The sequence below is a fragment of the Montipora capricornis genome, chromosome 1 (assembly GCF_036669925.1).
Source record: "Montipora capricornis isolate CH-2021 chromosome 1, ASM3666992v2, whole genome shotgun sequence".
Taxonomy (NCBI): Eukaryota; Metazoa; Cnidaria; class Anthozoa; order Scleractinia; family Acroporidae; genus Montipora; species Montipora capricornis.
This window is the reverse complement of record NC_090883.1, coordinates 18,348,231-18,372,612: the sequence shown is the minus strand read 5'-3', so window position 1 is coordinate 18,372,612 and position 24,382 is coordinate 18,348,231. Positions and strand designations below refer to the sequence as shown.

The 24,382-nt window shown below is 41.1% G+C and overlaps 1 protein-coding gene across 1 annotated transcript; it reads left to right on the top strand.

The window, feature by feature from the left end:
• The first annotated feature begins 88 nt into the window (after positions 1–88).
• LOC138019196 (sacsin-like) lies at positions 89–23,670 on the top strand. Its single transcript, XM_068865936.1, has 10 exons — positions 89–250; positions 347–399; positions 722–822; positions 1,269–1,385; positions 3,354–3,501; positions 4,103–5,099; positions 6,848–7,422; positions 7,662–18,766; positions 20,813–21,091; positions 21,384–23,670. The coding sequence occupies exons 2-9, from the start codon at positions 396–398 to the stop codon at positions 21,089–21,091; spliced, it is 13,326 nt and encodes a 4,441-aa protein (XP_068722037.1). The 5' UTR covers positions 89–250; positions 347–395; the 3' UTR covers positions 21,384–23,670.
• The last annotated feature ends 712 nt before the right edge of the window (positions 23,671–24,382 follow it).

Sequence of the window (24,382 nt, the reverse complement as noted above, 5' to 3'; positions counted from 1 at the left end):
GATATTAAACGTGAGGGATTAAAGTAGCCGAAACCCAATGTAAGCAAAAATGGCACCGATCACTTATGTGAGGTCACCGAAGACGGGACCTGTTGCAGCTCGTTCACTTTCAATCCATGCGGAAGTAAAGTATCGTTTACTGTATGAAAAGGAATCATTGCATAAAACGTTTGCCTCGTGCAAAATGGTGAACGTTTCCCTTCTTTCCTCGTGTATTATTTAATTCATTACAATTAGCTTAAACAATAAGGTACATCTTTGGATAACAGTTCCGTTTTTGTAGACATTACATGTTGTCCGTCCTGCAGAGCGAAAACATTACGGTATCGTTTAACGATTTTTTTAGGTGATACGTACAAGTAAAATACAAGGCAGTTCACACCGGACTTTGCTAGATGGGTATGTATATTCGTATTGTTTGTTTGCCTTTTAATCAGGATAGGCAGCCAGTAGGAGCTTTAAGATAATATTGTCTTCCTTTATTGATCTCTGTGCTTTGCATATGAAAGTTGCAGTAACATTAGGGAATCATAGCCTCAACAACCAACTTCGCTCCACAAAAAAAAAAATGGGGCCAGAACGTCTTTGAATATCAGTGGGTTTGGACGTTTTATATCCCTGGATTATACATTTTATTTACGTTCCAAAATGTTCCACGGAAACTTACTAGAATTTACTAACAGTCTTCATTGACTACCGTGAATGCTTTCGGTTTCCACAGCGAGTAACGATGATGAAGGATTTGATTTGATTCAGCCATCGCTCATCCAACAGCTGAGGAAGATCCTAGATGAGTACCCGGATGATGGACAGATACTCAAGGTAGACCAGCTTTCATTGTAAATATTTGTGGTGTCATTTCGATTGTCACTAACTTGATTTAAAATAGAACAACAGAAGCTTAAGGGTAGTAGAGTATCAGATACAGTGATTTTGGACTGTTTCAATGATCACAGTTCCCCCCCCCCCCTCCCCCCTCCAAATGGTTATACTTTCAAGTCTTCTCGGATAAGGACTTTAAATTGTAGGCACCGTCTCACCACCCTTGCTTGCTCATAAACTGTGCGGGACGGGGCACGCACGTCTGGTCTGTTGTTCTATATGGGGGCACGTTTCACTTCCCTCAGCGATTGTAAATTGCGTTAGTACGAGGAATGGTGATTAATCCATATACGTCACTTCACTTCACATGTCCCTAGTTTGTGCTGACCATATCATAGGTGTTGTTGGTGATATAGTCATTGACCATGTGTACTTCTCCTTACCAGGAACTAATTCAAAATGCAGAAGATGCAGGTGCCACGCATGTCAAGTTTTTGCATGACAAAAACAGCTACGGAACAGCGAAGCTATTTGACGACTGTGAGGAGCTTGCAGAAAACCAGGTACGAAAATATCTGCAGAACATTGAATGTCCAATCATTTAATGTACGAGACGATTAGTACTTTCAGCGCAAAGGAGAGTCTCAATAAACAAATATATGGAGATATTTAAAAATAATGTATTGATCTCCATCAGTCTAAGATCAGAATAAGGACGTTAACATGACGATAGCCGAAGGGATTCCCTTGGGGAACACCACAGAAAAAACCAGAAACAGGAGTAACAGAAAACACCAACGTCTTACCTCGATACCGCGACACACTACCACGTACTAAAAAAATTAATTCAGTTTTAAAATTTAAACTAATTCTCAAATAATCTGTAAATTAATGAAATTCCTTAATCCGAACGATTTAGCTCAATGTTCTCATTTTTGCGGTGCATAGTAATTTTGCATCCAATTTTCTTCGCCTTTGAAACGAGGCGGAACGGGTATTACGAGAACTAAAAGACAAGGAACCAATCTCAAAATAATGTTTTGTAAAGTGTCTTGAAAAAGAAGCACCATGAATAAGGCTATTGTAGTGGAGGACCTTGAAAGTTTAATCAAGAAGGGTATAGGTTTGCAGTGATTTTTCAGACGGGTTTGTTTAGCCGAAAAAAATGGCGGCCGAACACCATAATAAAAGCATAAAAGCTTTATTGTTATTTGAGCATTAATTTTTTTAAAGGCACAAATTGAAATGAAGAAAAAGAGAAGAAAGTTAGAAAATAAATGTTGATGTTTACAATACTTTAGTTTGTTTATCTGATCTAAATATTTCTTAGGAGCTCCCGGGGGCAGGGACGTCGGATCTACAACATTTCCTCTGGCGGACAACAAATTCAAAGTCCCCGTTAAAGCCTAGTACCAGCGGGGGGAATGGGGGGGGGGGGGGGGTAAACAAGCTCGATCAGGTCGATAAGTCTCAGTATCAGATATAGTTTGTTGTTCAAAAGCTTCCAAATAAGTGGCGTTTTCTTTTATAAATATCTCATCCACTGTACCTGTTGACCGTGACAGGGAATATAAGGACCTTTCGCACAGAAAAGCTGGAAGACTCATAAAAGTACATTGTCTTTCCTCCCGAACATCGCTTAAGCCATTGGTACCTTCATGAGTACTTCTACCAACTAATAAATTGCCGTTTCGGACATCACAAAGCAGCACTTGCTAAGTAATTTCGCGGATGAATTTCCTATAATTTCGAAGCAGGCAAACTTTGAAAAAACCTTCCACGGGCTAAGAGCATTTCATGTTCAGAAAATAATCGAGATTCTGGACGCCTGCGAGAATAGCATTGCTGCGAGCGACGTGGTCAGATTTTGGGAGTTTTATGATTAGCGCTAATCGTTTGACCCCTAAAATATAACAATACGCAATAACATATGAATTTAGGCATTTCTTGTGACGCCCCGTAGTCAGCGTATATCAGCACATTTTAGTTATTATTCTGGCAAACTGTATACTATATATGCTGCCCTATGCTAGTTGTATTCATTCCCTAAAGAAGTCTCAGACGAAACGCATCGAAAATAAACGATAAGTATACAACTACAAGCAGTCTTCCTTTGTGCCTTTCACTAGCCCTTGTTGAAAAAACAATACAAGGAAACGCACGTAACACATTTCTCTCAAAGTTCTGGGGGAGCTAACTAGAAAACCAATTAGGTTAACTTAGCACCCCATCTCGAACTTTTTTTTGGAACCTTATTTTCGTGTTCCATTTATATATTTTTCTTTTTCTACCTATTGTTGTAATGTCAGCCATTGTTTTATTCTTCTTGAGTTAATAAGAGATTATTATCATTATTATTGTTATTAGTAATATTATTATTATTATTATTATTATTATTATTATTATTATTATTATTATGATGTAACAATTGCCACGAGTGCTTCGTACTCGCGCAAATCAATAACGTATCTTTCCACACTATACATTGGTACTTTGAAGCTCGTACAATTCAAATCCCTTAATCTTAACAGGGCCCAGCACTATATGCCCACAACAATGCACTTTTCACCACAGAAGATTGGAAGGGAATACGTCTGGTCAGCGACAGCATTAAAGTGGAAGACCCTATGAAAGTCGGTCGGTTTGGTCTGGGATTTAAGTCTGTGTTTCATATGACAGGTTAGAAGAGTTAACTGTTCATCAATTTTGCCTTCGCCAGTATTAAATAATGAATCTGAGATAAGATGACATTATGTAAGGAACTGATGACATTGAACCTGTTGACTATTAAATGACAGGCAAAACGTTACCTTGAGTTTTAAGATGGAATTGTGATTGCAGAGTGGACAACACAAAATCAGAATGAAATTTGAAATACCTTGTAGAAATGGGAAAATTTGACAGTTGTATAGTGAACCGTATGAGAAGGAACAGGAAAAAAAACAGCAAAGAGTCTTCCAGAGGTGATCTTTCTGCATTTCGTTGACGTCTTCTAAGATTTAGTGTTGCACGGACAGTGAATGGTGATGTGACTTTTCCCAATCAAAGCGTGCGTAAAATTCAACACGTTTTACAATAATGACGTGTATGATCAAATCGGCATTGAACGACTCTGTATTTCTATTTGCATCCATTTTCACTCTTCCACTATACTAAGAGAATAATACGATCTTCCGAATGTTCAATGATTCGAGAGGCTCACCTTCCCTAGGCAAATCCTCACGATATTCATAAAAATTCCTTAAATTTTCTATTAATCTTTAGAGCATTTGTATTTCAGATTTACCAAGTTTGCTCAGTGAGTATCAGATTGGCTTCATTGATCCTCATGGCGTTTGCTTTTCCGATAAGCGCCACAGACGCACTGGGAAACGCTGGCGACTTCGAGAAGACCGCGATGACATTGAAAGCATGCCGGATCAGTTTAGTCCTTTTATAGGAATCTTTGACTGCACAGAGGACGTTTTCTCCAAGGGATTTTACAACGGAACCCTGTTCCGTTTTCCACTTAGAAGTACGCCTTCGGCCTTGTCTGAAACGCTTTACTCAGCCGAGAAGGTGGACTTGTTGTTTAAAAGTTTCATGGCCGATGCTCATTTCATGATCCTGTTCTTGCAACATTTAGAATGTATTGAGTTGCATGTTAGAGAACAGAAACAATCAAAATCCAAGACGATTTTTCAAGTTAAGATTGCTGAGGAATGCCTGCAGACGGTTCAAGCCATGAGAAAAGAATTTCTCGCAAAGATCAAGCCCGGCGATGTTATGTCTTCATCTGTCTCAGTAACCTACGCAATCACAATTGAGACAGTTAACTTTGATTTGCCACCTTTCCTCAATACAAAGAGGTATTCCTTCCTTGTTACAAACTATTTTTGCAGGGGACAGGTTTCGTCAACATTTAAAAAGCTAATGACAGATAAGGCCTTAAGTTACCTTCCTATGGTTGGCGTTGCAATGGCTTTGCCCACGGCCCCAGCATTGGAGGTACCTTCAATCAAAGGGCACGTCTTCTGCTTCCTTCCATTACCTGTTCAAAGCATCAGTTTAACAGGTTTACCGGTGCACGTCAATGGTTTCTTTGCTTTGAGTCAGAATAGGTGTTATATCAAGTCTCCAAATGCAGAGCAAGAGAAAGCAGGTCGGCACCTGAATGACAGGTCTCTTTTATGGAATAAGTGTTTGTTGGAAGAAGCCATTCCCAGAGCTTACGTAAAGATGATACTGGAGGCCATCAAAGGAAAAGCTGCAAACGTACCAGAGACTGCCATATACAGGTGAGTTCTTCTTGTGTTAATATATGCACTCAGCATACCGTGACATTAACGTGATCATTGTAACTTGGCTCATCTTGGGCGAGCCTCACTGCACTTTTCAATTTAGCAAATTGCTGAAGTTACTTCATTTTAAAGAAAAGGGCTCATGTTTATTATTCTGTTTATTTCGCGAGGTAATGAGACACGATCGGTGGTGCAATATACCGTCATAAGAATCGCGACACAATATAATGACCGCGATTAGCATGGCCTGAGTAGCAGGCGGTTTGGTGAAATTTAAAAGCTTCTTTCCACCGGGGTTGACTTTAGAGGGATCAATTGAATGTATTACTAAATGGTGAAGCTAAAAGCAAGCGATGGGGGAGGGGGCGAGAACGAGCGAGGAACCGCCTGCAATTATGTGCAGTCAACCCCACAACAATCTCGAAACCTTCCATTTCCAATCATGAGTGACGAGCACGGGTTTGATGTCAACTCCCGACCAATCATAGCCCGCCTTGTGTAAACATCGGCGGTCATACAATTAATTCGCTTGGGAAAGAAATTACAGGATCGAACTGAAGTTTCATCACTTCAACTTACCGTTAACGTTTCCCTGTCCATGTTTCTGTTATATGCGATTCGATATAGCCAACAATTTTTTGTGGAAGTTATTAGAATGTCATTACAGCACTTTGAAAACAGTCTTTGTCCATGCAGCCCATCTTCTGCCGATGCAAAGACAAGCTGGAGCTTCCCAATGGATACATCTGGCAGCCGCCAACCAGAGGTTGCCGCTCGTACTTCAGCTTCATAAATTCTGGTCACCGGTGATACTTTTCAAAGGTGTGATTGCTAATGCAGAACACATTTCGCCAGTTAGAAATATGAAGCTTTTGTCAAATCCTTTGAGAAGGACCGCCAAAATACCACCTTCATTCATTGGTTTTCCGTCTTTCTGCTCTTATTTAAGAACACCAGAGAATCTAAGCTACCTCAAGGAAGTTTCCAATTTTTTGAAACCGTACTGTCGGCTCTCTCCGCTATGTTTTGTCTTTACACTTTTATGAAAAGGAGCAACAAATTCTGCTGACAGGCGGAATTTTCTGACGCTTTATCAGCCAATTAGGAACGATAATTTCTCCGTCCTTGGGCGCACGGAGGTTTCGAAAATGTTGAGGGGTTGATTGCAGACGGTTTCTTACTCCTTCCCCTCGGCCCATCCGCCCTTGCGTTCTCGTTTGACTTCGACCAAAGTCATCGCGCCGCCATATTTAAAACGATCACTCGAAAGTTAACCCCGGTAGAAAGAAGCGTCTAAAATTCGCCAAACCGCTTGCTACACAGGCTACGATTAGCAAAATATGATCCTCGCACTCTTTCCATTGAATAATAATAAAAAGGTAAAAATTTACTAAATTGACAAATATTTTTTGACATCCATTGGGCTCCTTGCTGTGTTAATTGGTGGCAGTATATATATTTTGCTGCAGACGGTAAACTGAATATCCATAAATTTATCAAGAAGCTCATTGCAACACGTTTTAGGTGACATAGCAAGGAGGGGGGAAGAAAACTCACTGCAAGCGAATTTACAAGACTAAACTAAACGTGTTTTATATACATCTTTGTTCAGATGGTGAACTCAGGTACTTTTCAGTGTACTGCTATTCTGGAAAACAGACATAAGAAATCTCAAAACCCAAAATAATCCCCACTCTTTCTCTGCAGGTAACATGCCAACGAAAAGACCTTTTTTTATTTTTTAGGGCGTGGCCAGATGTCTGCAGCATAAACCAAAAATGGAAGGGAGTCGAGAAATCTCTCTTTCAACATCTTCTTCAAGAGAATGTTGTCTACACAGAAGCAAATCGCGGAAGTTGGGTCAAGGTCGAAGAGGCGATTTTCCAACGACACACAGAACACCACCAAAACGATTTGCTCATGAAAGTTCTTCTTTCAAATGGTGTTTCTGCTGTTGCCATCCCGGAAAATGTCAACTTTGCTCTAGAAAAGTACGCCCCATACAAAGAAGAAATCGATCCTTGCCTGATCCGACAGGTGTTGCGACAAGATCCCTCATCGCACCTGAATCTCAAAAGAAAGGAGAAGCTGATCCTTCTTAAATTTTCCCTAAGCGATGGTGAATTTTCAGACCTTGAAGGCTTACAGCTCCTTCCACTTTCCAATGGAGAGTTTGTGAGATTTGAAACACGAGCGAAAACGGTCTACATTGCCTCCAAAGAACATCCCCAAGAGCTTTTTCCTGGCCTTGATGAACGGTTTCTGGATAGAAATGTCCATGAAGACATTCTCCATGACCTCTGCGATGCAATTGATCAAGGTGATTTTCATATTTACTTGTTTATTGACCTCAGTTGGGAAGGATGATTGCCTTATGATAGTTTCAGGATCCTTAGTATGACAGATAAAATAATGTAAATATAGCAAATGCCTGCTTGTACAGTTAATTCAATTTTTGCTAGTAAACTTGTTAATCAAGACGTCTGGCTATTGAATGATTTACAATTTTATTTTAACCTTAAATTAAACAGTGTTTTTTCCTTTTATTTATTATCACAGGGTATACGCAACTGGAACTTCTTACCAAAAAACACGTGCCTGGTCTTCTTTGGGATTCCCTTCCTAAGGATTGGAAAATGTATCACCCAGCATCAGCGTCAGTATCCTGGTTTCCAGACGAAGAGAACTGTAATCATCCTCCAAAAGTCTGGCTTCAGCTGGTTTGGCGATATCTAGCTAAACATTTTACGTCAACAAAGGATATTCAGTGCCTTACAGGGCTACCCCTGATTCCACTCAACATGCTTCAGACACCTGTTTTCTTGACAAAACTTTGTCACGCATCCACAGTAGTTGTCAAACGCTTTCAATGGGATTGTCTTGATGACATTGTAGAAGACGTGTTAAAGAAGATTGGCATTATTGTCATCCACGGTTGTCCGGATTTCATAGCCCAACATCCCCTAGTCTTGGGTACTTTTGTTAATTTTCCATCAATTCCAGGAGTCTTGACAGCAATGGTAGTTTGTTCCGCCTGTAGTGGAGCTCTCCTAACAAACGTTTGTCAACTGTCCACCCCAGAGAAACAGGTTTTGAGATCTTTCCTGGCTAGCACACCAGCGAAGTACTTAGGATGCGCCGAACGCGAGCTTTTGTGCTCTCTTCCGCTCTTCGAGACTCACGCTAAGAGGTTTGTGTCAAAGAAAGACGGAATGTTTGCAGTGTCTTCTGGTTCCATCCCCATTCAACCATTGAGAGACCTTATCGACGTTTCTCAAGAGGATTCCGCAAATTTGGCACGCCTCTTGCAAGTCCGCATTCTTAATCCAACTGAGCTACTGTGTGACATTGTCTTTCCCGAAATCAAACAAGGACAATACACTGAAGACCGAATTGATAAGCTAATGCCTTACGTACTGAGGAATTTCGCCCCCGTTATTCACACGAACGCTGAATTCAAGAGGAAGATCCGGGCGCTCTCGTTTGTACCAAAACGAGGAAAACGAGTCAAGCCATCGCATTTGTTTGATCCCAGAAACGAAAACCTGCAGGAATTGTTTGCCTATGAAGACGTTTTTCCGGTTGGCGAAGAGTATAACGACCCATCTATTCTCTTTATTTTGGAACAACTTGGGATGAAAAAAGAGGACAAAGTAACTGCCACAAACATTTATGAAAGTGCAGGGCTAGTAAGTGGGCTTCCTCTTGACCAATCCGTCGAGAAGAAGTCAATGGCAGTTCTGCAATTTCTAATTGCCCATCCGGAAAAGCTTCAGGAGCCAGTAGATGGACACGTGCTGAGTTCATTGCTTAAGGACGCTTCCTGGGTGTCACCACTGAGGAAGAAAACTTTAAACTTTCCCCCCTCGCTGCCTTGGTGGAAAGAGGATGAAAAAGACGCGAGACACTTTTTCAAGCCAACGGAGCTAAAGAGCTGCCAGTTTGCAAATCTCATCGGAACAGTAAAGCCCACCGTTGCAATAGAGAAATCGAATTATATTTGCAACTATTTTTGCTGGGGAAAGAAACCAGAAGTCTTCGATGTCGTGCGACATTTGGAAAATGTGGTCAAATTTTATGTGGAAGACGAGAAGCCACATTACATGGCGATGATGAACGAAATCTACTTATTTCTGAACAGCACTGATTACGAGGATTTAAAGGCTGTGTTCGACGTGCTAGGAATCTCTAGATGGGCGTGGAATGGCAATGGCTTCTCTTCGCCCTGCGAAATGCTGTTAGATGAAACAACCATAGATCTTACACCGTACATAGTTCCCCTTCCCTCCGAGATGTTGAACTTCTTGGGCTTGTTTTGTTATTTTGGCATGAAGACTGAATGCAATCCATCTCTTCTTCTTCAAGTTCTGAGCATGATTAATTGCAAGTACGAGGACCATAACTCCGAATTCAAACTTTCAGAAGTAAAACATGATCTCAAGTTATGCGTGGAGATCTTGAATGACGTGGCAAATGAAGAGTTATCTCCAGAGGTTCAAGAGATGGTTCTCTTTCCTGTCCAGAATCGTGATAACACTCACCTTCGACTTGAACCAGTCCAAAACTGCATGTACTGTGAAAGCGATGATTGGTTGACAAACGACTCGAATGATGAGGACATGGACTACTTTTATGTGCATCCTAGAGTTCCCAACCGGACTGCTGAGCTTCTTGGTGTTCCATCCTTAGCGAATCGAATGCTGGGAGCAGATGAGTTGTTTATTGGAGAAGAGTTTGGACAAGAGGAGAAACTTACCACTCGACTTAATCGCCTTCTTGATGATTACACGGATGGCTTTGCTGTTCCAAAAGAGCTTATTCAAAACGCAGATGATGCTGGTGCGACGGAAGTCAGATTCTTATATGATGAACGAGACAACGAGGATGCCTTGACCTGCCTGATTGATCATGGTATGCGAGGGTGTCAAGGACCTGCCTTGTGGGTCTACAATGATGCAATTTTTAAAGAGGAAGACTTTCTCAACATAACCAAACTGAATGAAGCAACGAAAGCACGGGACACCCAAAAGATTGGAAGGTTTGGGCTTGGCTTTAATGCAGTCTACAATCTGACTGACCTGCCTATGTTTGTGAGCACTAATTATTTCGCCATATTCGATCCTCACACTTCATTTCTCGGAAAAGCTATCAAGAACGCGAGAAGACCAGGAATGAAAATAAATCTCAACAAGAACGTCAAGAAACTTCGTAAATTTAAAAATCAATTTAAACCCTTCAATGGAATCTTTGGTTGCGATTTGAGCCTTGAACATGAAGAGACCTCATTCGATGGTACGCTTTTTAGATTCCCGCTAAGGACAAGAGATCAAGCCTCGAAAAGTGAGATAAAGAAGCTGTGTTATGATGACCACCAAATCCGTTTGCTACTGCAAATGTTTACACAAGGGGCCAGGAATTTGGTTCTTTTTACTCAGAATGTTCTACGCATTGGCATCTATCATTTGCCCCAGAAGGCGGGCCCAGATCTGAACCTATCCTTGATGTTTGAGGTCATCAAGTCAAAATCGGTAGCTGGCGGCATTTTACGGGAGTTGCAGTTTTCAGAATTTACAGTTCCTCAAAGTGCACTGAAACTAAGTCAAGATCAACTAAGCCTCATCAAGCAATGCAGTGTTCTTCAAGCGTCCTCAGAAGTAAAGACGATGGCACAGAAAGTCCACGTTGATCCAAGGAACTTTCCAAATTCGTCTGTAGTTGTGGAAATAAACTGCAGCTTCACTAAACGCGGAAAAAAATTCTTTAAAAGCGGAATCAATCAAGAGAAGACAACTTGGCTCGTTGTATCCTCCATGGGATCTGGAGGAGCAATGAAGGTTGCGAAGAATAACCCTACTCTGCTTCCATCAGCTGGAGTAGCGGCTCTTTTACAGCCGAAGGAATCATGCACCTTTTGTCCCTTGCCTATCGTAAAGAAGGTGGATGGATTAAGTCTCAATGCTACCATATTCTGTTATTTGCCTCTTCCAATTCATAGTGGTCTTTTTTTTCATGTCAACGGAGCATTTGCAGTAACTTCCAACAGACGCAGTCTACAGGAAAAGGTAGAAGATGACAAGACTTGTTTTGGTGTAAAATGGAATAACGTGCTTATGCAAGATTCTGTGGTTTCAGCTTTCCTTGACCTTTTGGCAGATTTGAAAGCGATTGCACCAAGAGATGGCTCATATGCATTCCATTCGTTGTGGCCAAGATCTTCTCAAGTACAGCGAAACTGCCGGTCGTTTTTGAAATCTTTCTACAGCAAACTCGCTGGTGGTGGCTACTCGCTTTTTTCTGATGGAAAGAAATGGGTTGATATTAATCATACAGTTTTTCTTCATCCCGAGTTTCGGGAAGAGTCTAAAATTGGAGAAGCCGCAAATAAAGTTCTTCAAGTACATTTCAAAGGGCACTGGGCTGTCATTGATATGCCAGGTGACATCTTGCATTCATTCCAAGCTTGTGATCTGATGAAAGACATCAACACAAAGAGCTTTAGCAAGTTTCGATTTTATAGTGAGGTTTTCTTTCCAAATATCGCGACCATTTCAGCGAATTTAAGGGATTTGCTGATATTGCATGCATTGGATTGTAACAGGAGAGACTTTAATCAGATGGTTATGGAACACGCTTGCATCCCAGTGTCACCAAATGGCCACTATCTCAAACGACCGAGTGATCTCGTGCACCCAGATGGTGAAGCAGCTTCACTTTTTCTTCCTGAGGATGGCAGGTTTCCTTACGGTAGTCAAGAATCTTATCTTCATCCTCGAAGATTGCTTGTGCTGGAAAATTTGAAGATGGCTTCAAATCATCTGTGCTGGAACGAGATAGCAGAAAGAGCCGAGAGTATACACGTTTTGAATGCCGTTAATAGTGATGCGGCGGGTAAACGTTTGAAAGCGTTGATCAGCTTTATGGAGAGGAAGATAGCCATCCATTCGTCACCTGGAAGTGACATTTGTTTACGCTTCGCAAGAGCCAGATTTCTTCCAGTTCTCAAGAAGCCAGTTAATTTTCCACTGCACTGGAAAGGAGATGAATTCGAAGAAAACTCCTTACTTTCTCCAAGCGACATGTGTACGGAAGAGAAAAAGTACCTTGTTTGTTGCACTGAGCCGTTGATTGGGAATATTTTTCCCAATAACGTGCAGGAACTGTTCAAACCTTACTCAAGAACCGTTACAGTCGATCATGTCATGGAACAACTTGAAAACGCAATGTCTGTAAGACCCGAATCCCTCAGTTTAGCAGAATATGAAGAGTTAGATCACGTGTGCAGGAACGCGTACGAGATGTTACAGCATTGTCTTTTTGTGCATGGTGCTGGCGTAATAGGACCGCTACAGGAAAAGCGTTTCATTCTTGTTGAGAGGAGGTTTCTTTCTGCAAAACAAATATCATTTACTCTTACCGCTGATTGTTCGCCATATCTTTTTAAGCTACCAATTCAGCTTGCCGAATCTTTTGCTCCGTTAATGAAAGCAGCAGGTGTTAGGAAGAAATTTGATGTGGAAGATTATATTTCAGCCCTACACGAAGTGCAAAAAGAATTTAAAGGAAATGTCTTAGACGAACAAACCCTTCGAGTTGCAATACATCTGGCAAACCAGTTGGGTGAAACCGTGCAATCGTCCCGCTTTGATCTCCAAGGGAAGCGTGGAAGTTGGGAAACTGTTCCTCTTCCTGACTCTAAAGGAGTCATGAGAGTATTGAGCGACCTTTGCGTTCGAGATTCTGCCTGGATTCCCGATGAAGAAGGCGTACACTTTGTCCATGACAGAATTCCTTGGCCAACGTGTGTAAAGGTAAGAGTAAAAACAAGAAGAAGAGAAGCTTTGAGACGTCATGCAATTGGAATTCCGTTCGGACAGAAGGAGAAGCTCACAAATCGTTTGAAACGCATTCTGACGGGCTACCCGTGCGAAAAAGACATTTTGAAAGAGTTGCTTCAAAACGCAGACGATGCCCAAGCAACAGAGATTTGCTTCATCAAAGATCCACGACACCATTCTGACAAAAAAGTGTTTGAAGATTCATGGAAACCATTGCAGGGTCCTGCGCTATGTGTCTACAATAACAGGCCATTCACTGATGCGGATATTCAGGGGATAGGTAACCTTGGAGAGGGCAGCAAGGGAGACGATCCAAACAAAACAGGACAGTATGGTGTCGGCTTCAACGCTGTTTACCATTTAACCGACGTGCCTTCCTTTATGACACGTGGAAAAGAAATAGGCGATGTTTTGTGTGCATTTGATCCTCACTGTACATATGTTCCTGATGCCACACCTGAAGAACCCGGAGTGAAGATTGAGGACATATCGAGACTGAAAATTCTGTTTCCGGATGTTTTCTCCTGTTACTTAGAAGATCATTTCCCGCTAAATGATAGCACTATGTTTAGATTTCCTTTAAGAACACGAGAAATGTCAAAGGTTTCCCATTTATCGCGCAGTCCTGTAACCCTGACGATGTTGGACGCAATGATGAAAGACCTGAAGAACGAGCTCTTTGAGATCCTGCTTTTCGTGAACAATGTAAAGAAAATCACAATGTGTGAAGTTAATGAACAGAGTGGAAAACTAGCCAATGTGTATTCAGTCGAAGTAACAATGTCCGAAGAAGATGAAGCTAAGAGAAAAGCCTTTGCCAATTACATCAAACAGATTGGAGAGTTGATAAAGAGAAGGAAAGATCTCATCCTAAAGGAAATACCAGTGGGCACGGTCTCATATGTTTTGAACATCGCTGACAACACAGGTAACAGAGAGAAGTGGCTAATAGTTCAGCAAATTGGTTTTGAGAAGGAAGTACCTGAGCGCGTCAATAGTGCCTTTAAGAGGCGTGATCTGGGAATGCTACCTATTGGTGGAGCTGCCTTTCTTTTGGAGAGAAACTCTTTTGATCCAATGCGAAGACCCAAGAAGGCTTACTGCTTCCTCCCACTCCCAATCGAAACTGATCTTCCCGTGCACATCAATGGCCACTTTGCGCTAGACCATGAAGCAAGGCGAAATTTGTGGGGAAACGAGTTTAGTGATTATCGCAGTGACTGGAACAAAGCCTTATTGGCAGATGTGGTAGCATCATGTTACCTCCTGCTCGTAGTTGAGGTACGATCATTTCTTCAGTTGCCAGTGGTCACAGAAACCAACCGATTCGTTGAAGAGTGCTCCGAAACTGAGATGATGAGTAGAATTCGTGCTTACGAAAGAATATTTCCACTTGCAGAATTCAAAGATCCCTATTGGAAGGCGTTAGTGGATTCGCTGTTTCAGAAAGTGAATACAGAAAAGCTGCAAGTTCTCCCCGTCGTGAGAAAAAAGCCAACGAATGCAACGTCTTCCATTTTGAAGAAAAACACTCCTTCCGTGGAGATAACCTGGCTTCCTTGCACTGGGCAGGGTAATAACCAAGCTTTTTTTAACAACCTTATGGAGACAGGACCATTTGCCATCTTGCCTGAAAGGCAGAGTGATGAAAACCAAATCAAATCCCGAAAAATGTTTGAGGAGATCTTATTGGCAAGTGGGTTCAATTTGGTGGCCTCATCCATGGCACTGTATCAGTCTTTGCGGAGGTCAGAAGTCTCCCCTTGCACTATTTCTCCCTTCTCTGTAATTGAATTCTACAAGTCCATCAATTCCCCGTCACCATTGTGTAAAATTGGAACGATTCCTTGCCCCGTGAAAGACACACCGTTTAGAAGTTACCTCGGGATAATTTGTGTGCTTTTGTACTGCAAACAAAGTAATGAATTTGTCAATCAGCTGTCAGGTCTCCCGCTACTTTTGACGCAAGACAACTACCTTCAGTTATTCTCAAGCACACAGCCTAAATTTCTCTCCCGATTTCGAGATCTCTTACCCGGCTCGCCCCAAGTGTTTCTACACGAGCAGGTATATGACCAGATTTTTCAAGATCTATCAGAGATGAAGCTATCCGTCCTAAAGCCCCTTGATATAGAGGGCTTCGTCGCCAATCTATCCCAGACCTTACCTCTGAAGTGCTACGGGAAAGCCACTTGTGCAGAGTGGTCTCCATACCAGAACGCAATCCCCAACAACAAATGGATATCTAGGGTGTGGGTTTTTCTTCGCGAGCGAACAAAAGACATTTTTGATGATCTCAAAATGAATGCAGAGTCAAAGATTCTGAAAGTCAAGAGGTCTCTTGAATCTCTTGACAACTGGTGTGTTATTCCGGCCTTTCAGTCACAAACTGCACAAAAGCCTGCTATTCAGTTTCTAGTTCCTTTGTGCCGAGCATTGTCTATTCTTGATTGTAGCAGTCCAGATTCTTCAAATGAGAAGCTTGTTGAAGTTTTACGCAAACTTGGCGTTCCTGAACTCAATCATATCTCACTCACAAGATCTAGCTTGTCTTCATCGTCTTTGCAAGTTTCTCTGGCTCGTGTGATGGTCTCATCCTTGAAAGATCCGACCTCTCTTCTTACGTGTCTTGACATGAAAATCGCGGAAGACCCTCAATCGTCAGAGAGGCTAGAGCCTGAAGACTGTACAGTAATACTGGAGTACTTCAGTACATGTGTGAGATGGCTTAAGAACACCGATCAAAGGAAACTAAAGAAACTTCCATTGTACCTGGCCACCCACGGAGGCTATATAAGGCTCGAACAACATCACGATGTTAAAGTCTTGCCAACTGGTATACCAAAGCAAGAACTTGAAGTTCTGGAAAGAGAAGTTGGTGTAGTATTTCTAGAATCGTTTTCTAGCCTATCGAAACTTTTCGAGTTCTTGGGTGTCGGGAGTCTATCTGTTGTTGACGTATATTGTACCTTTATTCTACCCAATTTAAACCTTTTTAGCCAAGAGGCAAGACAGATACATCTGAAGTACGTCCGACAAGGCGTTATGTCAACTGGCTCATTGTCTGATGATGACAAGGGAAGACTGCTAGACTCCTTGAAAATGACTTCTTTCATTCCTTCTACAGATGGTTCCCTTAGAAAGGCATGTTTCTTTTATGACCCACACGAGGACGTTTTTCGCACCATGCTTTTACCAAGCGACTTCCCACCGGAACCATTTGAATCGGAGGAATGGTTAAAAGTTTTGAAAAAAATTGGTCTGGTTCATGAGGTTTCCCAGGATCTCTTCAGGAGATTCGCTACAGACGTTGCGCAAGAAGCAAAAAAAGAGCGAACAGAGAAAACGGACGAGAAATCGAGAGTTCTCGTGAAACACCTAATGAGAAGAACAAATGTGGTGGAAGAAGGACTTCTACCTGCTATCCGGGATATCCCGTTCGTAGTCTGCGAACCTGTCCGTAAAGGGCTCCGGGACCTTTGTCCACCATTTAAAGCACTGAAAAAGGGTCAGAATTCTTACTGCGCCTTTAAAGGAGCGGTTCCCTCTGACTATGCAGAAATTGTGTGGACAAGAGCACATTTGCTTCCAGTCTGGGCAATTCCTAAACAGCATACACGTTTCCTTGGGTGTCCAGAAGGTACCAGAAGGGACCACTACTGTGATCAATTCATCATGCAACTACAGATTATGAAGAATCCGACCACAGAGCTAGTGGTTAGCCACTGTGAAACTATCTGCAGCCACTTGGAAAGACAGAGCGAGGGAAGAAAATGTTCTTCTGAGGAGAGCGCTACCAGAACAGCTGTCATGATACGCATATATGAATTTTTGCAAACACAAGCAAACCGAATCCCTGACAATGTAAAGACTCAACTTTCATCTACACCATTTATTGTGGTAGAAGAAGGAACGAAATTTGTTCTGCCAAGCCAGGTTGTGCTTGAATTTTATGAGCACTTTCAGATTAAACCTTACCTGTACAGCGTGCCTCGAGAATTGGGGAAGTATCATCCCTTATTCCAGGTTCTCGGCTGCCGTAAGCATGTTACTGTTCGCCACTACGCAATGGTTCTGGAAATGCTACACAAGAGTAGCATGAATAAAAAACTGCATCCAAATGAAGTGATCAAGTGTGTGAAAGCGTCGAGAGGCCTCTTTGAAGAGCTGGACAAAAATGAAGCAGAAGTGAAAGACCTTTCAAAATTACACCTTCCAGCAGTTATCCCAGGAGATTTGAAAGATAACCGGGTGGATACACTACCTCTGACCCTGCAAGAATCTCCACTTTTGATCTTTAATGACCGCCTCCCGTCTTTTTTTACCCGTCTTGAGAAGTTAGACCAATATTTTCTACTTGACCTTGACGTCATGAAGGTGAAGTGCAGTTCTCCTATGACAAATTACAAAGACCTCATAATGAAGCTGCCGTCGGCAATACGACCCAAAATGCTATCTTGTGTGGTCCATGAAAAGCTGATTGACTCCCAAAGTGAGGTAACTACATCCTTTGAAGCTGTGGACTCTATCAAGCGAAAGCTGTCTTCACCAGAGTTCTGTTCTGGAGTTATCAGACTTATACGAGACGTGAATTGCCAAAATCAGAATTTTGACGAGAAGGTGATTGGCGAAGTTGAACGTGGACTGCCTAATATTGACATATGTCTTACAAGTAACCTCAGAACCACCCTTTTTTACGAAGACGCTCCCATTCCATTTAGCGAGGCAAATGTCCGTTACTTCTTGCAAAAGACACCGACACCCGGTGGCGAAACGAGGACGGTTTATGTAGATGTCATGAATCAGAACACCTTGGTGCCATTAGTGTCACACGTGATTGGAGAACTCTTCGGTGAATATCTCGGAAAGAGATCAGCGTTGATTTCTCAAATGCTTTCATGTGAACCGAGTGAAATATGTCTATTATTAGATACTTTACAAGTTCGTGCAGACAACTCTAATCATGCACCAAAAGTGAAAATCTTTCCCAGGCTCGGCACCTTTATTCCTCTTGAAGACCACCATCTTTTGAATGAAGATTTTGAAGATTTTGAAACTGAAGAATATATAGGATATGAGCTGGAAGATCCGACATTACACCAAGAATCCGGAGTTGCCACCTACATTTATGCCAGGATTGTCGAAGAGGTGACTGATCGAAACTGTTCTCACTTGGCAAAGAAGTATAGAATAGACATCGGCGATAACCAAGAAATAGATGTTGATGCCACTGACTTGTACAAATTTCACCGTTCAGAGGAAGATTTAGAATGTAAAGCAATTGTTGTTGCTGACGGTCAAAGTAGGAACGCTTCAAGACACGGAGTCTATCGCCCCAAGAACAAAGACAAACAAGAGGTGTTCAGTGAGATCTCGAGATTACTAGAAGAGGCTTGGAAGATGTCGGAGGAAAAGCGTCGAAAAGTCATCAAGCGGCTGTATTTGAGGTGGCACCCCGATAAAAACGTTGGCGAAGAAGAATTTTGCAGTGTGCTCTTTAAACACCTTATGAATGAAATTTCGCGACTGGAAAGTGGCCAACCGGGGAAGAGCCAAGAAAATTCCTTTGCGGATACCGGAAGGAGCCAACAAACGTCCTACCAAGAGTTTTTCAGCTCATGGGGAGACCGCGCACGACAGCATCACGCGCAGCGTGAAGGATACAGAACAAGACCGCCGGCCTATGGGGGCTTTTATAGCAGGCCAAATCCACAACCAGGAGAAGCCAAACGCTGGTTTCGGCAAGCGCAAGCGGATCTTGCTGCAGTTTCAAACGACGTCGTTTGCCACAGGCCTTTTTACGAATGGGCTTGCTTCAAGTGTCACCAGGTATGACAGTTGCCTTTTCCACTTCATTAAAGGAGGAAGTACATTAAGATGATAAATGCAAAATGACCAATGAGCTGTTGTTAGATTTAAAAATGCCGCGGTTGCTTTTAAGATGACTACCATCGTTTTTAATTAATTTAATTGAATTTACTATTTTCCTGCATGTACATAAATGGAACTACGCACGCATAGACAAAGCTCTTAATACCCCTGCTAATGCTTTAAAATACAAAGGGGCATGATGATGTATTTTATTTACTGCACAAATACGAGAAGAAAGTACAAATATTAAGCGAGCTGATGAAGGCGGCAAGCACACGCACGGTTATTGTTAGGAACAGGTAGGATGCATATCTTACTAGAAGAAATGTACTTATGCCATGAATGATTGCTATTACATATTTAGTGGAAATCAGTCGAAATGGATCACACAGTGTGAAGAACAGTAAATGGAATAAGGAAGGTTCTTTCTTAAGAGCGCGTGCAGCAATGAATTGACTGGAGTATATTAACGCAGCACCTCCATATCTCAAGACAAGTGTTTAAACAGAACGTTATCTCTTTTGTTAGTCGAGAAAGATCAAGAGCCAAATGCTTGAAAAAACATATATTTATACAGTGCTATCACGTTCAAGGAAGCACAAAAATTTCGCGTCTGTTATGTTTATAAGATCAATTGTGCACCATAAAGAGCTCAAACGTCAGAAACAGCAGGTTTGAAATATCTTGAATCCATTTTATTTTATTGTCAATGAGTTCAAGTCCAAGTTCGAGTTCAAAAATTCCTTTATTCTGTACAGCAAATTAATTAAATGTCTGTTTTAACCATGCAGCAAAGAAAAACTATTTTGCGAAAAAAGTCATCAATGAGTGACATCAATAGATTATCAAGCGAGCTATGATGCTCGCAGTTATAAACACAATTTTAGCAAATTGCGTATAGAAGGCTGAAAATTTCAGGACTTCAACGGGTTTTGAACGCGTGACCTCGGGATGCCGGTGCGACGCTCTAACCAACTGGGCTATGATGCTACTAGTGTTGTGAGCTTGTGTTTAGTGGGTTCAACAAAACATATGAACACAAATGACCAGCTTTCAACATCAGTGGCTTTATAGCTCAGTTGGTTAGAGTGTCGCATCGACTTCGCGAGGTCACAGGCTCAAACCCCATCCATTGAAGTCCTGAATTTTTCTGCTTTTATGCAATTTGCTAAAATTGCGTTCATAACTGCGAGGATCATAGCTCAGTTGATTTCATATCTGCAGTTCAATATATGATTCATTTTATATATATCATTTCGTTCATAAACAAATTAGTTATTAAGGACGGTGCCTACTGTTGTTATTGCGCGTACGTTCTGCGCATCTCCAGATACTCGGATTTCCTATCAGTGGTGCTTACTAATGCAGGGATATTTTTGCGCGGTTTAAATTTATGCAGAGAAAGCAGAACTTAGTGCTCTTGGTATCCAAAAGGAAAATTGGGGGTAACCGTGCATTTTTCAGAAATAATTAAGCTTTTATTTGGGAAGAAACGCCATATATTAATTGCTTTGTATTTTAAAGCTTTTTGCTAATATTGTTGATTAATTATCTTTGACAAATGCGTCGTGGTTACCCCAAATTTTCTTTTTGGATTTTAATAACACTTGTTGAGATCTCCTTTTCCCGCATATTCAGTAAAACGAGCAAAAAAACCATTGAATTAGTTGGCACCGTCCTTAAGTTCAATGAAAAAATGAGACAAACTAATACTATGTAACTAAGAAGCAATTATTCTACGGCTTCGGATGTAAGTAACTTTTTGAGTTCTATTTTAAAGGTTAAAAGTGCTGGAGAATTTTTATAATTTAGGGTATCTGGTTGTAGTAATTAGCTAGAGCAAATCTATCACTTAATTTTCCATAATTAGTTCTGGGTCGAGGTATAAGCCAAATTCGGTTCGAACCCGAATATGTATGATCGCACTTTCTTATTAAGTTATTTAGCAAACAGCACATTTTGAAGTACAGCATTTGCTAATGCAACGACTGTTTATGTCGTTAGGCAGCAGAAAAGGCCTTGAAAGCTACACTGCTCACCATTGATGCTGACAGCTTCTACGACCACGGATTAGCTGGACTTTGTGGTCGTTTGAACGACGAGGAACTTTCTCAGCTAGCCATTCAACTAGAGTGTATTGTGGGTAATTACGCCCGTATGCGCTATCCAGACAAGCTCTGCTTTCCACGCATTCCAAACGACGTGTACGATGAGGAGATGGCCCAAAGTGCCTTGCAGTTAGCCACCAGAATTGTGGACCGAGTTCGAGGCCGAATACCATGAGTAGGTACTTAACAGAGATTTTAACCAAACACTTTATCAGCGTAAAATCCCACTAAACACACTGAAAACAAGAAACTTAATTCATAATAGATATGTTTGAAAAGGACTGCAAAAAACTAACGGAACTTAGAAACGTCATGTTACATACGGAACGAGTGTATGTCACAAATGCTACGGAAATAATTCATTAGGATTGGGGTAAACGCATATGCAATGTCACGTTAGTTACCAAATACCCATTGAAATTGCTTGAAATTGTACGTGATGGGTTTTACTTTTGTTGTCCTTCTAGGTTCAGGTGTTGGTTGTGTCCTAGGAAATGAGGCAGAAAAGGTCTTCTGACAAGAAGCATACAGTTCGCAGAGCTTAAATGTCAACACATTTTACTTTGACTTTCATAATATTTGTTGCTATGAAATGACAACCAGAGAATTGTTTGTGTCAAGAAACCAATTTATCTCCATCTTAGCTTTACAATTAACAACTAATACCAGTAATTAGTAGGTTTTACTACAACGATCCATTTACCCTTTAAAAAAGAAATATGGCGCGAAACAGAGTTGAAAATTTAGCGAAAATTAGCGGTGGGTTCAGTGCCAAACCTCACTAGTTGGCGATGTTGTTGCTTTGTCTTACAATTTTGAAACTTTCAAATTGGCTTCATATCTTAAAGAATAGTGATTTAAATTTCTTAAACGTACAATACCTACAAAGGACGGTCAGTGCTTCCTTGTTGCGGAGCCTTTTAATTTGTGTGTCCGTCGTATACTCATGGAGCTATAGACCCGTGTTGCAAATGCGGAATAATAACCCCTGCGTGGAGGTACAACGGAGGGTAATTGTAGAGACCTTCCCTTCGGGCTGCGTTCGCAGCATTAGGATGCTGTTAAGTATTAGACCAATTTAGCTTTTGTCAATGAACACTTTGTCACATTCAAAGTGGTATTAGCAGTGACTTTAGGATCTTAGATCTTTCGAGATTATCCAGTCTCGTTCACGTCCTACAATACGGGCGAAGTGTCCTAAAAATAGATCGGTACGAGCGGTGTCATAATGTTAAGGACGGTGCCTACTAATTAAAGATATTTTTGCCCCGGTGTGTGAATATACAGGAAATGTAGATCTTAACAAGTGTTATTGAAATCCAAAAAGAAAATTGGGGGTAACCACGCATTTTTCAAAGATAATTCATGAATGATATTTGTAAAAAGCGTTAAAATACAAAGCAATGTATGGCGTTTTTTCTCAAATTGAAACTTGATTATCTCTCAAAAATGCATGGTTACCCCCAATTTTACCAAGAGTACTTACTAAGATCTATTTTCCCCGGATAGTTTTAAACCGCGCAAAAATATCCCTGTATTAGTTAGCATCACCGACAGGAAATCCGAGTATCTCGAGATGCGCAGAACGTATGCGCAATAACAATAGTAGGCACCGTCCTTAATTGAACTGAGTGGAGTGCAATTTGGTGTGAAATCACACGTGTGATTTCAAAACCGAACGTGCGCGCAGCGCGAGTTCGGTTTGAAATCACAAGTATGATTTCTGACCAAATTCCAGGACACGAAGTTATTACATCCATTTAGGAATCACACAATAACTATTTAATCGCTAAAATACAGGATTTTAGTCAGTACCAGTATTTTATTGTTCGGTTGGGACCAAAAATTGAAAAATTCGTCATGCGATGGTTTTCTTTGTCTTTCATTTTCCTGCAATTTGATTGGTTACCTTTAACAGGCCTCGAAATCTGATTGGTTGTTTTGTTTTGGTGTTCCTTTCTCATTAGCTGGGAAAATGGTGCGATTTAGAGCAAAAAATAGTGCGATATGGGAATAAATCGCACTACTGAGAGCCAATCAGATTGCACCATCACCAGTGATTTCCAAATGGATGTAATAAAGAGTGAAAACCGAGCTTACGCTGAGCTTACGCTGTCGTCAAAACCTCAAATTTGGTGATTTCACGTCGTCGTTGTGCGGAGGAACGCAAACATACTTGCTAAAATCCGTGCTGCACTTGCAGGAGCACGATTATTTATGCTCTTTTGACCAATAAAATTTTTGTTTTGTGGCGTTTTCGTAGTCGTAGCCGTCTTCATTTCTTAAACTCCCTATTAACGTGCATTTAGGGAACTCAATGTTAAACCGCTGTAGCAATCAACAAAAAACCGGCAAAATAATTACTGAAGTAGTGTAACAATAACGCTATTTGACTACTTCAAGTAGCTTTTTAGATTTACAGTACATTTACAGACCATTTTACACTCCATTTAGCTTTTCATCATTTACGAAATGGACAAATGGTTTTTGAGCTTCAGTTAGTTGCAGTTGATGATTGGGCGGTTGCGGTATACTAGATTCTTAGTTTATCAGTTGAGGACTTGTTTTTTAACCATCCTGTAGCAGTGATTTTAGGTCTTTGTTAATACAAAGGACTCCGAATTCTACGGTCTTAACGTAGATACGGTTTACATCATGCTTGATTCATTGTATAATGATTTGCTTGACTCCCAGTTTTAAGCTTATAAGGTCATGATAGTATTTGGAATTACAAATAAAGATATCAACAAGTAATTTCTCAAGCACCAATCTTTGTCACCGTCTTATTGGTACATAGTACAGTAGCGAATCGCGCCATTGTTCTCTGAAAAGATGGTGGCGTCTTCGATTGAAACTACGCCGATCAAAGCGTAAAAAAAGGACTGTAAATAAAAATTGAACATATTTTTGCATGCCATGATCATGACCTATTTCCCTCAAACGCACCGCCTCAGAAGAAAATGACTTCATCAATATCTCACAATCTTAGAAAATAAACTGAAATCTACATAGAAGATTTGCAGACGTCACTCAATATAATTCATTGGCTAGCCCACAGCACATATTGGATCTATCTTCGCAAATGTATTTATGCACTCAGAGTTCAGGAGGGGAGGGGCGAGAGAAATCTAAAAAAGACCTAAGAGAAGAAATGACATATTTGCTAACATGAAATGTCTAAATGAAAAGTTGAAAGGAAGTCAGAAAAACAAAACCCAAAGCGCAGTTTAGGTGTTCCTTTTATGACATTGAAACAAGTTAAAAAAGAAGTAAATAACTGAAAATAAATTTCTGCAAGCGGTGTTCTGTGAAAGAGCCACTTTCCCCTTGCGTGTTATTAATGATCAAAAGCCTCATTAAGTTGCCGATATTTGTATCGTCTTCCCTGAGGCTGTGTGTACTATGAAATGCGGCCGATGGAAGTTTGGACGTTCGACGCAGTTAGTTGACCAACAGCTAGGCTTGA